Genomic DNA, 13,993 nt, shown 5'->3' with positions numbered 1-13,993 from the left:
AGCAGTACCTCTGCGCGTTGGAGACAGCTTCTCTCAGCTCTCCGCACTGCGTGAAAGCAGTACTCCGGCTCAATCGAGGAATGGTTTTGCTCTATTCCGCACGGTCATGCGGATGCCTTGCATCGGGTGATCTACAATCGGAATGTGGCGTTCTGCTCCCCACAGATCGCATTTGCGCCAGGGCAAACGAGGCAATTGAAACGAAAACGGCCAGAACGCCTTCTGATGTCCGTGTGCTCTCACCGGAACCCCGCTGCCATTAGCCTTGATGATGAGGTATTAGTAGGTAGACCGTACGATGGCGTCGGCTTCCGAACCGCCGGTTCCGTGCGTCTCATCTCTAGTCCCTGAATATCGCCAGTGGCAGGCGTAATATTGGACACCTGACTGGCAGGGCCTAATGCTGCGCAGGCGAAATACGACTGTTAATTTGGAACCCTTCCCCTGTTTCCGACCGCCGCACGAATTTTCCGGAACTTTAGCCTATCTACAACGACACGCGACGTCCTCTCACCCCATTGGTCGGGTGGTGAAGAGAATTTTAGGCTATCGACGGCAAACACTTGGAACGTTCGACAACTACATGACTCATATATAGCGTGGCATTCAATTCGTCACCCAAAAGTTAAGTTTGTTTCCTGAGGTTGCTCTTTTGAGAGTCCCTGCGCGCAGCGCATAAGCGAAGATTGAACGCCACTGCGGTACTTCCGGAACAAGTTGCGGGGCTGCAGGCACACTTACAGCTAGCATTGCTATATGTGCTCTTTTCTTATACTCTTTGGTCACACCATGTTCGCACTCGCTTGCTCAGCCGTATAGAGAAGGTATGGACTGTGGAAAGTTCTGCCGGAAAGCCGCTGCCAGTCCCGCTCCACTGCGCTCCCGGGCTTGGTAGTGTGGAGATGCCGTGGGTCGGTAATGGTTCCTTTTGAGATCCTTCATGCTAGCGTTGAATGCTTCCCGTATGCCGTATGCTTATAAGGAAAGGTCCCCCGATGGATAGGTTGATGTTTGGCCACTCACCTCCATACATCCTTTTCTCTTTCACGGCTGAGCTGCTTTTGCTTACTCAGATATCTCTTTTGGCATTTCAACCAAATCCCACAATGCATCTGACTGAGGCTCTGCTGCTGCTGCTGGCGACCGCCCCGGCTTCGTATGCCGCCGTATCTGCCTGGGGCCAGTGCGGAGGTTCAGGCTATAGTGGCGACACTACGTGTGTGTCTGGCTACACCTGCGTGACTGTGAACCAATGGTACTCCCAAGTAAGTAGCTTCTGTGATTTCTCCAGCTTGAGATGGGCGCTCATATTTTCGTAGTGCCAGGAAGGGTCCGCAGGTCCCTCCACCACGCTCACCACAATCACTACGACGGGCAGCGGCACTACCCCCAGCTCGACCTCAGGCAGCATCGATGCCAAGTTCAAAGCGCGGGGCAAGAAGTACTTTGGTGTGGCGACGGACCAGGGCCGGCTCACGAGCGGGCAGAATGCAGCCATCATTCAGGCCGACTTTGGCCAAGTCACGCCTGAAAACAGCATGAAGTGGGACACAATTGAGTCATCGCGCAACTCGTTCAACTTTGCGCAGGCCGACTACTTGGTTGACTGGGCGACGACTAATGGCAAGCTGATCCGCGGCCACACGACTGTTTGGCATTCACAGCTGCCAAGCTGGGTCTCGAGTATCACCGACAAGGCCACTCTCACGACCGTCATGCAGAACCACATCACCACTGAAATGGGCCGCTGGAAAGGAAAGATCTACGCTTGGGTGAGCACTTGACTAGCAACGTACTCCCATCCGGGATGTGACGGGCATAAAACGGGACGAGTCCTGAAACTGGATAATTCGCGCTGACTGTACGTGTTTCGCAGGATGTGGTCAACGAGATATTCAACGAGGACGGTTCGTTCAGGTCCTCGGTTTTCTACAACGTCCTCGGCGAGGATTTTGTGCGCATCGCCTTTGAAGCTGCGCGCGCCGCCGACCCCAACGCCAAGCTATACATCAATGACTATAAGTGCGTCCACACTCTTATTCGCGCTTCCCCATCGGAATATACCTCAGGAGGTTTGTTTGAAGAGAGCACCCGTAACTGACTGCTTTTACAGCCTTGACTCCGCCACCTACGCTAAAACCACCGGTCTGATATCCAAGGTCAAGGCCTGGCGCACCGCTGGCGTCCCCATCGATGGAATTGGCTCCCAGTCGCACCTACAAGCCGGTCAAGCCTCCAGCTCTGGCGCGGCCATGAAGGCCCTCTGTGCTGCCGCGGATGAGTGCGCCATCACCGAGCTCGATATTGTGAATGCTGCCGCTGCCGACTATGTCGCTGCGACAAAGGCTTGTCTAGATGTTGCGAATTGCGTTGGTATTACCGTCTGGGGTGTCCGCGACCCTGATAGCTGGAGAGCGAGCAGCACACCATTATTGTTTGATGCAAACTTCCAGCCGAAGCCGGCATATACGGCTATTTTGAACTCTTTGTAAGGTTTCAAGATAGTAAATTTAGTATGTTACTCAGGTACCTACTATGAAAGGAGCGACGGGCAGGTGTTATAACATTAAAGAGGATACTAGAAATGCTATAACCTTAAGTGTAAACGATGCCACCGTCAACGACCATGGTCTGTCCAGTCACGTATTCACTGTCTGGTCCAGCTAGGAAACTAACAACTTTGCTGACATCTTCCGGGACACTGGTCCGGCCAAGTGCAATCAGTTCCTTTGTGTACTTTTTGATAGTATCGCCCTTCTTAGCGCCAGTCGTCTTGCCCAACTCCTCGTCGATCAAGTCCCACATGGCGGTGCCGACGATTCCCGGGGCGTAGGCGTTCACGGTGATTTTGTGAGTTGCCATCTCCATGGCCATAGCCTGGGTCAGACCGCGGACAGCCCATTTCGAAGCCGAGTAGTGGGATAGCATGGCAAAAGGCTTGAAAGCGACGATGCTGCGGTAGCAGGCGTCAGCAAGAAACCGTGTGGAGGGAACTCGCGTACCTTGCACAGCCAATGAGCTTTCCGCCCCCACCTTGCTTTATCATTCGCTTCGCTGCCTCTGTGTAGCAGTAGAAGACGCCATGGACGTTGACCTCGAACATGCGGCGGAAGTCCTCGTCGGACAATTTGAGCAGCGGCTTGACTTGAGCAATGCCGGCGTTGGCTACCATGGTGTCCAACGGCCCAAGCTCTTTCACTGAAGTGTCAACTACATGCTTGACATCTGCACGCTTCGAAACATCGCCGATAACGAGGGTGGACTTGCGGCCCAAGCTCTTGATTTGGGATACGACTTCCTCGGCTTGGGCTTTGTTGTGAGCTATGTCATTGACGGTGACGTCGTAACCATCTTCAGCAAGACGGATGGCAATGGCTTTGCCGCTGTTAAAGGGTGAGCGAGGTATGTGCAGAGGAAGGTGCTTCGACTAACAGTCCCCTTGCGGAGCCCGTGACTATGGCGGTCTTCTGTAGCTTAGGAGTAGTCGCAAATGAGCGCGACCACGGTCGAATGACGGTGCGAGTCGAGGCACTCAGTAGGCTTCTTGGCGCGAAACGAGCAGACATGATGATCTAGCAGATTGGAAGTCGACGGAATAGCTATGGATAAACCAAAAGAAATGCAGGGCAAAGGCTTCAGCGGGCGTCGCAGGGAAGAGTGCATTTGTATGTAGTAGTAGCTCGGGGGCTGCTCCGCCGCCTCCGCCGGCGGAGCAGCCGGGCGTGCGGAGTCTTGCGAGGAGACGAAGCATGGCGATGTAACACGGTGTGGGGTAAAGCGGCTGCTGCACATCCGTACAAAGTGCGGAGAAGCGTGGGGCGAACACAAGGGTGGTGGGCGAGACGTTGGGGTGCAGGCGCGTCCCGGCGCGTGGGGGACGCGTCTCGGCTTGCCCGAAACGGAGCGCTACATGGCGGCGGCCACAATTATTTACGGCGGCGCCCGTGTTGACATTTTGCCGCCCGCGGGACGGACCCGACCCCTCCACCCCTCCAACCCAAACAACATGTCACGTCCCAGCAGCATGATGGCGCAGAGCAGCGCAGCGGCTCAGCGCAACCTCAGCTTGACCGAGGAGCTGGAGAAACTCGAACAGTCAATTACTCTGACGCTGCAAGGTGCCCACCCCGCTGCCGCGCTGTGTTGCGCCGTGCGCTGACTCTGCCCAGAAATCGATCACAACTTCAGCCGTGCTCATCGCATAGTCACTGGGAGCATCCTGCCCGTGGTTGAGCAGTACGCGAAACATTCCGAGGCCGTGTGGGAGGGCTCAAAGTTCTGGAAGCAATTCTTCGAGGCCAGCGCCAATGTCTCGCTGTCGGGCTACGAGGAGCCCGCCGCTGCAGACGACACCGCCATGCAACCGGATGATTCGACACATGCGTCAACCGCGTACGACGACAGCCCTTCAATTCGCGCCGATAACACGCTCCATTCCGTCGCTGGGCGCCCAAGCCAATTCGACGACGACGACGACGACGACGAAGGACTCGAAGACTCGCTACTCTCCTCACCGTCCATGGCCAAGACGCCTCGCAACCCTGCTAGATCCTCCTTTACCGATGAATACCCCTCTCCATACGAGGCACTGAAGCGTGAGCTACGAGGTGACGGGAGTGAAGGTGCCGGCCACGGCTCAGACGACTTGTCATCTGAGGCGAGCGGCTTGCCCGAAGGTGGCACTGTTCTCGGCGCCCCTACAACACCCGGCAAACTCTCGCAGTCCACGCTGCCCGACATGTCCATGACGCCCGAGTCGTCACCATTCGCACCCGGCTCGGCCGACCAGCACACGCGCCACACGCGCCGCAATTCCAACAACGACCCTCTCCTCCATCACATGCTCGACAAGACGTACCGAATCGCCGCCACGCCGCACACGGCGACGCAAAAGATGCGTCCCGGCGCCGCCGGCGCCAGCGCCGCGACTTCCGGAACCTCCAACCGCACCAGGCGACGCCTGGCGTTCGACTCCTCGCCCCTGTCTTCTCCCGAGGCTCCTGCCCCGCAGTTGCGGGCTGACATCTTCTCTCCCGCCAAGACGCCTCGAACGCCAGGCGTCAGCGTCTACCAACAAAGAAACAACCAAACCCCTGGCGGCAAGAGTGGTGGCGGACTGGGCACCGTCAGCAAGTTCACGGGCGGCGCCAAGAGTGCCGAAGACTTCATCACGTGGGACAGCGACAGCGAGGGCGAGACCGAGTTCAGTCCCCCGAAGACGATGCAGTTCCACGTGCCTCAGAGCCGCCTCATGCAGACCCCTGCGCGCGAGGCGAGCAGGAAGATCGTCGAGGACCTGCTGCTGACGGCGGGTGGGGGGGGAGTTGACGGATTCGAACGTGACGGAGGATAGCCCGAGCATTGTGCGACGGCAATTGGACCTTGACGATAGTTTCTAGCTGTCTCGATAGGGAGTCGTTGTGCTTCCGTTTTTATAGCATGGGCGTTGTGGGATCTCGTTGCGTTATACTGATACCCGGTAGTACATACATAGAAAGAGTGGCCATTGCCTATCATTGGGAGAAAGGCCGACGCGGGTTGATACCGATCCGGTCTACAATCTACTCAAGTCGTAAATTTGCGGCATCTTTGGGATTTGAAGTCATACAGAACGCGTGTAGATTGACTATCTATCCGCAGCATGCAGAAACAAAACGTGATGACGTATTAGGTCATGTCCTAGTCGCCTCGGAACGTGACTTTGATGCGAAGCCGTTCGCTCTCTAACATAAATCGAGGCCACCCACCAACCGTTCGTAGGCCGATCCCAAGATGGAGGTATTCTACCTATGCCAAACAAATCCGAGAATTGATCCACCCTTACATGACAGCCCCTCTACATAGCATAATTTTTTTTTTACAACTTCGCCTTAGGCGCCTCGAGAGAAGGAAGCATGACGTCCCTGATGTCGCCAGCAGCCTCATTGAGATAGAAAGACATGCGCTCCGAGCCCAAGTTCTTGGAAACCACGTTGAACTGGATGCTGTTCTCGTTGATCATGTAGGCGATTCCCCAGCCATCGTCCACGACCTGGCTCCAGCCGTAGCCATTGAAGTACTCCGAGCTGAGCTGGGAGCTGGAGATGAACCAGTGCGACGAGTAGGCAAAGGTCGGATCGTTGTAGATGGACGGCACGTCCTCGCCTGGCTGCAAGCACTTCTTCAGGCCGAACAGGTGGCGATCAACACCACGGCCATCGCTGGCATCGGTAATGTATTTGACATGGGCGTCGAGGGCGGCACGGAAGAGCTCACGGCACTTCTCGGGCGAAACGGAGTGATCGGCCATGGCTGAGCAGAAGGCCACGCTCTCGTCCGACACGGTGCGGCAGGTCTCGGTGCGGCCCTGCTGGAAGCGACGTGTAGCGGCGGATTCGTAGGTTGGCCTGTTCTTGCCATAGAACTTGTGGTAGGCCAGTTGGATAAGCATCTGCACGTATGCGTCTGGCGAGCACTTGAACTTCTTGATCAGACCCTTGCCGTAGCCCTGGTATGCCTGAACACGGAGCTCATGCGCGCCAATTTGGCCATCGAAATGCTTTTGCGCGTCGCGGATGTCATTCTGCAGGCGGGTGTTGAGCTTGAAGTCCAGAGGGATGGGTTCCGGTAAGTTAGAGCGGACAGATGGGTCATCGAAGGGCAGCGCGTTTGTAGTAATCAGCATGTTGATGTGGTCGTTCAAGCGATGCGTGGGCGTGCCATCCATCATGCTGTGTTCGCCCATGAAGCCAGAAGTGCCGTTGTCGTTGACGATGAACTGAAGCGGCTTGTCGAACCAGCGGTTGGCACCATCGCCATGCCAGTACTGGCGCGCGCGCTCCTCGAGGGTCACAGGCGAGGCATCGTCAAGGCAAACAACGAAAGAAGCTGACTCGATGGCCTTGAGAACACCCTCGTTGGAGGGGTGGGCGGCAATGAGACGTTCGCGAACCTGATCTGGTCAGTCTTGCTCCAGTCCACGTCTTGCTAGATTCCAACATACCTCAGTCCACACGTCTCGGTTCTGGCTGGTGTAGAGGCCAACAGCGGGTGCTTTCTCGGCCTTCTGGTATATTCTCTTGAATGTCTGCTCCAGCTCGGCGGTGGTGAGCTGCCTGCCGTCGACCTCGTGATCGACCTTGAAGAATTGATTCTTGCGGACGACGACGATATGCTTGTTGTTGGCCTCGTCATACTTCTGGGGGTAGTCGGCGGGCTTAGCGGGGATACGGCAGCAGTTGAACATGTACTCGTAGCTGGACATGGCGATGGGCAGCTTCTTCATGTACTCGGGCTCCAGCTCCTTGGTATCGACGAGCTTCTTGAACTCCAGCACGGCGGTCGTGATGGCTGCGGCACGCTTCGAAGGATCGCGGCGTTTGCGGTCGTCGCGATGGGAGTAGAAGTAGCTCACATACGGCACGACAGGGTCCCGGTAGGCCAGATAGGCGGCATCGTTCCACCACTCGTATATCCAGTTCTTGACGCTGGAATCCTCGCGCCTGGCAACCAGGCGCTTCTGGAGAGTTTCGCCCACGCCGCCAGGCTGAACGAAATCCTCAACGGCCTTCTTTGTGTTCTCGTACTCGGTGGTGTTGAGCAAGGGGTGTACGGACTTGAGGTAGCGCTTTGCGGTCTCCTCGAGGGTGGGCACAGGCAAGCGGGGCAGGGACTCCTCGAAGCGGAGCATGCGGCCTTTGCTGAGGTCCTCCTTGTAGCCTATGCGAGCCAGGGCGTGAGTAAGAAGCGAGGGGGGAGCACCAAAGGACGAGTGGGCATACCAGCAGGCAAGGAGGACTGTTTCCGCACGGAAGCCATGGGCGTGAACTACAGCGCGGGGCTGGTGAGTTTGCGGTTGCACGACAGCGGGGCACAGAGGGAAGTACCTTGCTCAGAGATGGCGTCGCGGGTCTGATCTGCGAGCGGAGGAGGGATGCAGAGGCGCGAGACCGGCTCAGTGCATTCAACATGCCTCTTGGGTTGAGGGACTTGGGATGGATGGCGGGCAGGTGGATGGCAAAGCAGGAGGCACCAGGTGCGAATATTTACCTCTCAGCGTCAACTTCCTCGGTCGGCGGGAACTGGCAAAGCTGGCCGCTCGGGATCGACGAGGAGCTGTTGCGCGCTGGGCCTGGGGCAGGAGCCGAGGTCCAGGTCGGCTTGTCTGATTGGCCGAGGGTGGCACGCGCACGCGCACGCGCTGGCCCAGCCTGCTGCGCTGCTTGCATGGCTCCCCTTGCCGTCACTTTTAGTGGCCGTCCTGAGGCTCGGAGCAATGGCCGTCAGTCTATTTCTGCGCTTTGGTGTTGCTGTTCACGAGCGGTTTCCCCAGACCGGGGCCCCGACATGTGAAGGAGTGACGCAACGCCTGCGTGGCCTGTGCTCGCAGCGGATCTGATAACATTAACACAACAAACTACGGCCGTATTCATCCAGACCACGCGCCCCCAGAGCCGTGGCTCTTTTCAGCCAGTCTTGCCCTTCTCCGCATCCTGCACCTGAGCACGCACCCAGTCCGCGTGGGCCGTCGGCTTCCGTCCGATCAGCCATTCGAGGACGTTGGGGTTGCCCTTGAGCCCGTGGTAGTTGTAGAACAGGACCATCCGCTGGGCAATGTCCCGCGTGCTGGGATGGGCTTTGTCCGCGCCAAACATCATGGTCAGGAGCGCATCCGCAGCTTCGGTCACCGGCCTCGTTTCCACTCTCACGTTTTTGCCGATTGCCTGGCCCACCGTCTGAATGACCTCGTCGTACGGCAGCGCCCGAGTGGAGCTGAGCGGATACTGCGCCAGGTAGTGCTTATCCCTCTCCTCAATCACCGTTGCCGCAGCCTCGGCCAGGTCCTGCAGCGCAATGAAGGAGAAGGGCACGCTTGTGTTCCAGTTGGCTTGGTACACCGGCTCCGCCTGTGACAGCAGATGCGCCACAGGGAACGTGTCCATGATGTGGGTGGGCTGGAGGATGGTGTAGTCTAGACCCGACTCTATGAGGTACTCCTCGACGTAGCGTTTGCAGTCATGGTTCATCATCTTGCGGAGTTGGGTGTTGAGCACCGACGAGTATATAAAGTGCTTGAACGTGCCGCGCTTGGCCTCTTGTACGGCTGCGTCGACCATGAAATAGCCCATCTCCGTCTCGTGCGGGTGGAAGGATGGCCCGATGTGCAAGACAGTGGTCACCCCGGCCATGATGCGTCGAGCCTCGTCGACATTCTCCAGGCTGGCCCGAGTCACGTCAGCGCTGGGGTGTTGTTGCTTGAGGCGCTGCTCCGACGAGGGCGAGTTGACGACAAGGCGGAGGTGTTGCCACTTGTCGTGCACCAGAGAAGACGCGAGGCCTGCTTTCCAGAGGCGCAGGTAATCAAGAGAAGATCGTTCTCGTGGTCCACAGGCATGGCGATGGACGCGACAGACAACTGAATGGAACGGAGCGCGCAGCGGCAGGAGTAACGCGCCTTTTCAAGCGGTGGGTAGGTCGGCGGGACCTAGACGTCACGATGTGAATTGCGTCAGCTCCAGATGCAGCCGATATCCGGCTCGTGGCGCTTTTCATCTGCGGGGGCAGTCGGAGTGCCGCATGGACGAGTTAGGGTCGGAAAAGCCCGGATAGCAGCGTCAATTCGTCGCGCAGGAGCAGGGTCTGGCAGCCGGGGCAAGGGAGGAGGAGCATACCGGTCACTGAGATAGCTGCTAGCGGCCGGTGTCCGAGAATTGTGCGGCGCCAAGCTGGGCGCAAGCTTTCCGTGCCGACACACCAACAGAACTTCCTCACACCCGTCGTCTCCATCCATCCACGTCCTTTCTCCATCGCGCTCTCCCGCCTCCACCTCCCACCCGCATCTATCAACATGTTCGCTGCTCGTCAGGTTTTCGGCGCCGCCCAGCGGAGGGCTTTCTCCATCTCCGCCAGGCAGGTACGCAAGCTCCAAAATGCTTCGCCCGCGCTCGCGCCCGCGTCCGCGCCGCCCGCATCCCGCATCCATTGCTGACGTCCGTCTCGCAGAACTCCAAGGTCACCGTCCTCGGCGCTGCCGGTGGCATTGGCCAGCCTCTGTCGCTGCTGCTCAAGCTCAACCCGCGCGTCTCTGAGCTGGCGCTGTACGACATCCGCGGCGGTCCCGGTACGTACCGCAGCCTTCGCCGACGACCTGCCTTCCGCTAACGCGCCGCTGCAGGTGTTGCTGCCGACGTCAGCCACATCAACACCAAGAGCAACGTATGTTGTTGCCCGTCTTTGCTTTGCCATTGAGCTTGCCGCTCACCCACAACTCAGGTCAAGGGCTACGACCCTACTCCCTCCGGCCTCCGCGAGTGCCTCGAGGGCTCTGAGATCGTCCTCATCCCCGCCGGTGTCCCCCGCAAGCCTGGCATGACCCGTGATGGTATGGATAGTTCTACCCCAACAATTGCCGATCGCAGCCGTATTGATCGCTCGCAGACCTTTTCAACACCAACGCCTCCATCGTCCGTGACCTCGCCAAGGCCACCGCTGACGCCGCCCCCAACGCCAACGTCCTGATCATCTCCAACCCGGTATGTCTCTTGCGATCCCCCTCTCTTGCCCTAGCCTGTTGACCCAAGACCAGGTCAACTCCACCGTCCCCATTACCGCCGAGGTCTTCAAGTCCAAGGGCGTCTACAACCCCAAGCGCCTCTTCGGCGTCACCACTCTCGATGTCGTCCGTGCCTCGCGCTTCATCTCCCAGCTGAAGGGCTCCGATCCCGCCAACGAGAACATCACCGTCATTGGCGGCCACTCGGGTGCTACCATCGTTCCTCTGCTTTCCCAGGCCGGTCACAAGCTTGAGGGCGCGGAGCTCGATGAGTACGTCAGGCGTGTCCAGTTCGGTGGCGACGAGGTTGTCCAGGCCAAGGGCGGTGCTGGTTCCGCCACTCTGTCCATGGCCATGGCCGGTGCCCGCTTCGCCGAGTCCCTGCTCCGCGCTGCCCAGGGCGAGAAGGGCGTCATTGAGCCCACCTTTGTCGATAGCCCTCTCTACAAGGACCAGGGCTGCGACTTCTTCGCCTCCAACGTTGAGCTCGGCCCCAACGGTGTTGAGAAGATCCTCCCCGTTGGTGATGTCACCGCCTACGAGCAGAAGCTCCTTGAGGTCTGCGTCCAGGACCTGGCCAAGAACATCAAGAAGGGTGTCGATTTCGCCAAGCAGAACCCTTAAATTCCCTTATGATGGGATGAAAAAGAGAGCGCTGGCGATGGAGAGCGTAAAAACTAGGCTGTGGTCCGGTGGGAATCGTGATTAGTTGGGGATGGAAGTGCGCGCGTTTTGGAACCCCTTCTCTTCTTTTGCGCCCGTTTCATATCTTCCGGCTACAAAGACCTCTTGCATGTAGATTCCCTTGTATCCGCGTATCCAGTATTTGTTGAGCTGTGTTATAGTGACTCAGTTTATTACGTGCATCTGAGCATCAAAGCGCTAGCGCATGCTGCACCACATACCTGCGTTCAGGCTAGTGCAACGCTTAATTTGACCGTCAACAATACGCTACTTTACTACGAGCTTCATGTCTTGCCCGATGGAGTATACCAGGGTTCGATTGAGACAGCCCGCTGGCATGGCAAAAATCGATAAAGTGTAGCTGATGCTCCGGCTTTTTACGGCATTATTCCCATGTTTCCCTTTTCGCCGTTCGTAGCGAACAATGTGCAGATCTCATCAACGCAGGAGGGCAGATCATGTCTTGGTCAGCCTCATGCCGATGCAATCTGTATACCTAGCTTAACAGTCTAACAGGGCGTGTTGTCTCGGCGAATGGCTACTCCATCGCAACGTAAAGTTTTCACGTCTTGCCTTCCTATGTATGTATTATATTAACAGGTAAGATGCGATTTGCGGCTAGTCTAGCACCTGCACCATATTCTTGATCATTCTATCATCATGCAAAGCGGGCGTTCATCCGTACACAGACGTCACAGACCCAGGCTCTTCAGAATAGCGGGGAAGTTGGGAGTGCCGAATCCAGTGGCCGGATCCCAGCCCTCCGCAGCCACGAAGCCCTCGACACCACAACCGGCGGCGCTGCCATCGGTGACGTCGTTGAAAGCCTTCCAGCCGCCCTGGTAGAGCCAGGGGTTCAAGAAGCCGAGAGGGCTCCTGCCAGCAGCGATGAGGGCGTCGTTGACGAGCGAGACGATGGCAGACGCGAGGGGGGTGGACGCCGACGTGCCGTCGAGACGGATGTCGCTTCCCTCCCAGGCGACGACGAATTTCTGGCCCTGGGCCGCGATGTCCGGGTATGCACGGCCGGAGGCGTTGTACAGGCCGGCGTAGGCGCCGTCGGCGAGGTGCGCGGCGGAGTAGTTGTGAACGGCCTCGGCTTGGTAGGGTGGCTGGCCGAAGTAGTTGCTGAATCCGCCGCCGGACGTGAAGACGCTGCCGGAGCCGGAGCCATCGTAGGCTGCGGTCTCGGGCGAGAAGCCGGTGGTGGCGCCCACGGACGTCACGTATGGGCAGCCGTCGGGGAACGACGGCAGGAAAGTGGCGGCATCCGTGCCGTTGTTGCTGATGCAAGCACCTTCGTTGCCCACGCCGGCATCGCCAGAGGCGAAGAGAAGGGTGACGCCACGGGCGCCAAGTTGGGCGAACATGTTGCAGACGGTGTAGGCGTACGAGGGAGGAACCGTTTGCTCGTCATCGCCGTAGCTGGTGGATATCACTTGAGGCACGTCGGATTGTTTGAGAACGTGCTGCACCCATTCGAGGTATGGCTCATTGGTGTTGGTTTCCTCGTTGGCATCGGGTTGGAAGGGAGGGGAGCCACCAGTGTTGTAAGCAATGAGCGGAGTAGGGTAGCCAATGCCCAGGATAGTCTCGGCGTCAAGGTTGCCTTCCATGTTCTTGCCCTCTCCATTCTGCTCGGGTGTGTTGGGAGTTTGAGTGTTGTCGCCTCCGTTGACGACTTCGATGGTGAAGCTGTCGGCGGCAGAGGCGGCATCGGGGCGAAACTGTTCCAGGAAGAGTTTGACATCGGTCCGTTTGCTGGTCTCGCTGAGATAATTTGCAAGTCCGATCTTGTTTTTGCCAGGGACCTGGGGAACATAGTCCACGGTGCCATAGTAGGTGCGCAAGCAGTGAGGAGTTACGTAAGTCGTGTTGCAGATGGCAGACACGTAAGGCGCGCCGGAATCCGAAGAGGTCTGGCTGGTGACGAAATTCTGGTGAGCAAGAGGCTGCAGAAGGTCCTCGATGATGGGCCTAACATTGCTCCTACGAGGAGCGGCTCGGAAGAACGAGTTTGTGGGCTGGATGGTCTCGACGTGGTCATGGAGATGGCGAGGCAGAGACCAGGCGGGAGTGCGGACGATGTGACCGCCAGTCTCGTGCTGATAGACCGAGTATTCGGTGTCTAGGAGAGCTTCGATTTGGTCGACAGGCAGTGAAAGCTTGATCCAGTCCTTTGCGGGACTGTATTCCAAGTGGGCTTTAGCAATGTCATTGTCCTCGAGCCACTCGTGAACAAGGTCCAGGGTGTCATCGGCGGGCGTGACAAGCTTTTTGACGTCGTCTGCGGTCAGATGCTGGCCATAGCGCTCGTGCCTGGGGTTCGAGACTACATTGTATCAAAAAAAGAGCTTGCCCTCATCTAGCTTATCACACGAACCTTCGTAGAGGTGCCTCTCGAGCTCGGCAAAGCGGGCCTGCTTCAAGCCGATCTGGAGGTTGACGACATGCTCCGAGGGGGCACGGCCGACGCGCGACCAACTGCGCGGGACGTGGATGGTTTCCTTGACCTGGTACTCGGAGCGGGCGCGCAGAGGCAAGGCGCTGGCGGCAGCGGCCAGCAGCACGAGAAGGTGGGAGCCAAACATCTTGGGCAGGCAGACGGACGGACGCAAAAAACGACCAAGCTCGAGCTTTAAAAGGTGGCCATAAATTTGGACCCCCCCCCCCAACCAGATTCTGACCCCCCGCCCCCTGGGAAAACAATTTTTCCTCCGTCGCTCACCTCAAATTTATGGCGGCCCTCTAAAAAGGGAGGGTGTGGAGAAGCGGGCG

At 58.0% G+C, this 13,993-nt stretch overlaps 7 protein-coding genes across 7 annotated transcripts; 3 read left to right on the top strand and 4 right to left on the bottom strand.

Moving 5' to 3' along the window:
- Nucleotides 1–1,106: 1,106 nt before the first annotated feature.
- On the top strand, nt 1,107–2,492 carry BKCO1_1700065 (glycoside hydrolase family 10 protein; the record flags this gene model as incomplete). Its single annotated transcript, XM_020271680.1, has 4 exons — nt 1,107–1,265; nt 1,320–1,772; nt 1,877–2,022; nt 2,114–2,492. The coding sequence occupies 4 exons, from the start codon at nt 1,107–1,109 to the stop codon at nt 2,490–2,492; spliced, it is 1,137 nt and encodes a 378-aa protein (XP_020131655.1).
- Nucleotides 2,493–2,595: 103 nt separating this feature from the next.
- BKCO1_1700064 (diacetyl reductase) lies at nt 2,596–3,566 on the bottom strand (the record flags this gene model as incomplete). Its single annotated transcript, XM_020271679.1, has 3 exons — nt 2,596–2,953; nt 3,003–3,383; nt 3,433–3,566. The coding sequence occupies 3 exons, from the start codon at nt 3,564–3,566 to the stop codon at nt 2,596–2,598; spliced, it is 873 nt and encodes a 290-aa protein (XP_020131656.1).
- A 440-nt stretch (nt 3,567–4,006) lies between these two features.
- BKCO1_1700063 (dash complex subunit ask1) lies at nt 4,007–5,353 on the top strand (the record flags this gene model as incomplete). The annotated part of the gene is made up of 2 exons (XM_020271678.1): nt 4,007–4,118; nt 4,170–5,353. The coding sequence occupies 2 exons, from the start codon at nt 4,007–4,009 to the stop codon at nt 5,351–5,353; spliced, it is 1,296 nt and encodes a 431-aa protein (XP_020131653.1).
- Nucleotides 5,354–5,857: 504 nt separating this feature from the next.
- On the bottom strand, nt 5,858–7,797 carry BKCO1_1700062 (carnitine o-acetyltransferase; the record flags this gene model as incomplete). The annotated part of the gene is made up of 3 exons (XM_020271677.1): nt 5,858–6,931; nt 6,983–7,698; nt 7,761–7,797. 3 exons carry the CDS (start codon nt 7,795–7,797, stop codon nt 5,858–5,860), a joined length of 1,827 nt encoding a protein of 608 aa, XP_020131654.1.
- Nucleotides 7,798–8,444: 647 nt separating this feature from the next.
- Nucleotides 8,445–9,167, bottom strand: BKCO1_1700061 (nucleoside-diphosphate-sugar epimerase; the record flags this gene model as incomplete). Its single annotated transcript, XM_020271676.1, has 1 exon — nt 8,445–9,167. The coding sequence occupies one exon, from the start codon at nt 9,165–9,167 to the stop codon at nt 8,445–8,447; it is 723 nt and encodes a 240-aa protein (XP_020131651.1).
- Nucleotides 9,168–9,826: 659 nt separating this feature from the next.
- On the top strand, nt 9,827–11,155 carry BKCO1_1700060 (malate dehydrogenase; the record flags this gene model as incomplete). The annotated part of the gene is made up of 6 exons (XM_020271675.1): nt 9,827–9,892; nt 9,982–10,099; nt 10,154–10,194; nt 10,252–10,360; nt 10,417–10,511; nt 10,565–11,155. The coding sequence occupies 6 exons, from the start codon at nt 9,827–9,829 to the stop codon at nt 11,153–11,155; spliced, it is 1,020 nt and encodes a 339-aa protein (XP_020131652.1).
- A 752-nt stretch (nt 11,156–11,907) lies between these two features.
- On the bottom strand, nt 11,908–13,806 carry BKCO1_1700059 (tripeptidyl peptidase protein; the record flags this gene model as incomplete). Its single annotated transcript, XM_020271673.1, has 2 exons — nt 11,908–13,547; nt 13,599–13,806. The coding sequence occupies 2 exons, from the start codon at nt 13,804–13,806 to the stop codon at nt 11,908–11,910; spliced, it is 1,848 nt and encodes a 615-aa protein (XP_020131718.1).
- Nucleotides 13,807–13,993: the final 187 nt, after the last annotated feature.

The sequence above is a fragment of the Diplodia corticola genome (genome assembly GCF_001883845.1).
Source record: "Diplodia corticola strain CBS 112549 chromosome Unknown scaffold17, whole genome shotgun sequence".
NCBI classification, from domain to species: Eukaryota; Fungi; Ascomycota; class Dothideomycetes; order Botryosphaeriales; family Botryosphaeriaceae; genus Diplodia; species Diplodia corticola.
The sequence above is the reverse complement of the archived record's forward strand: the minus strand, read 5'-3'. Positions and strand labels throughout refer to the sequence as shown.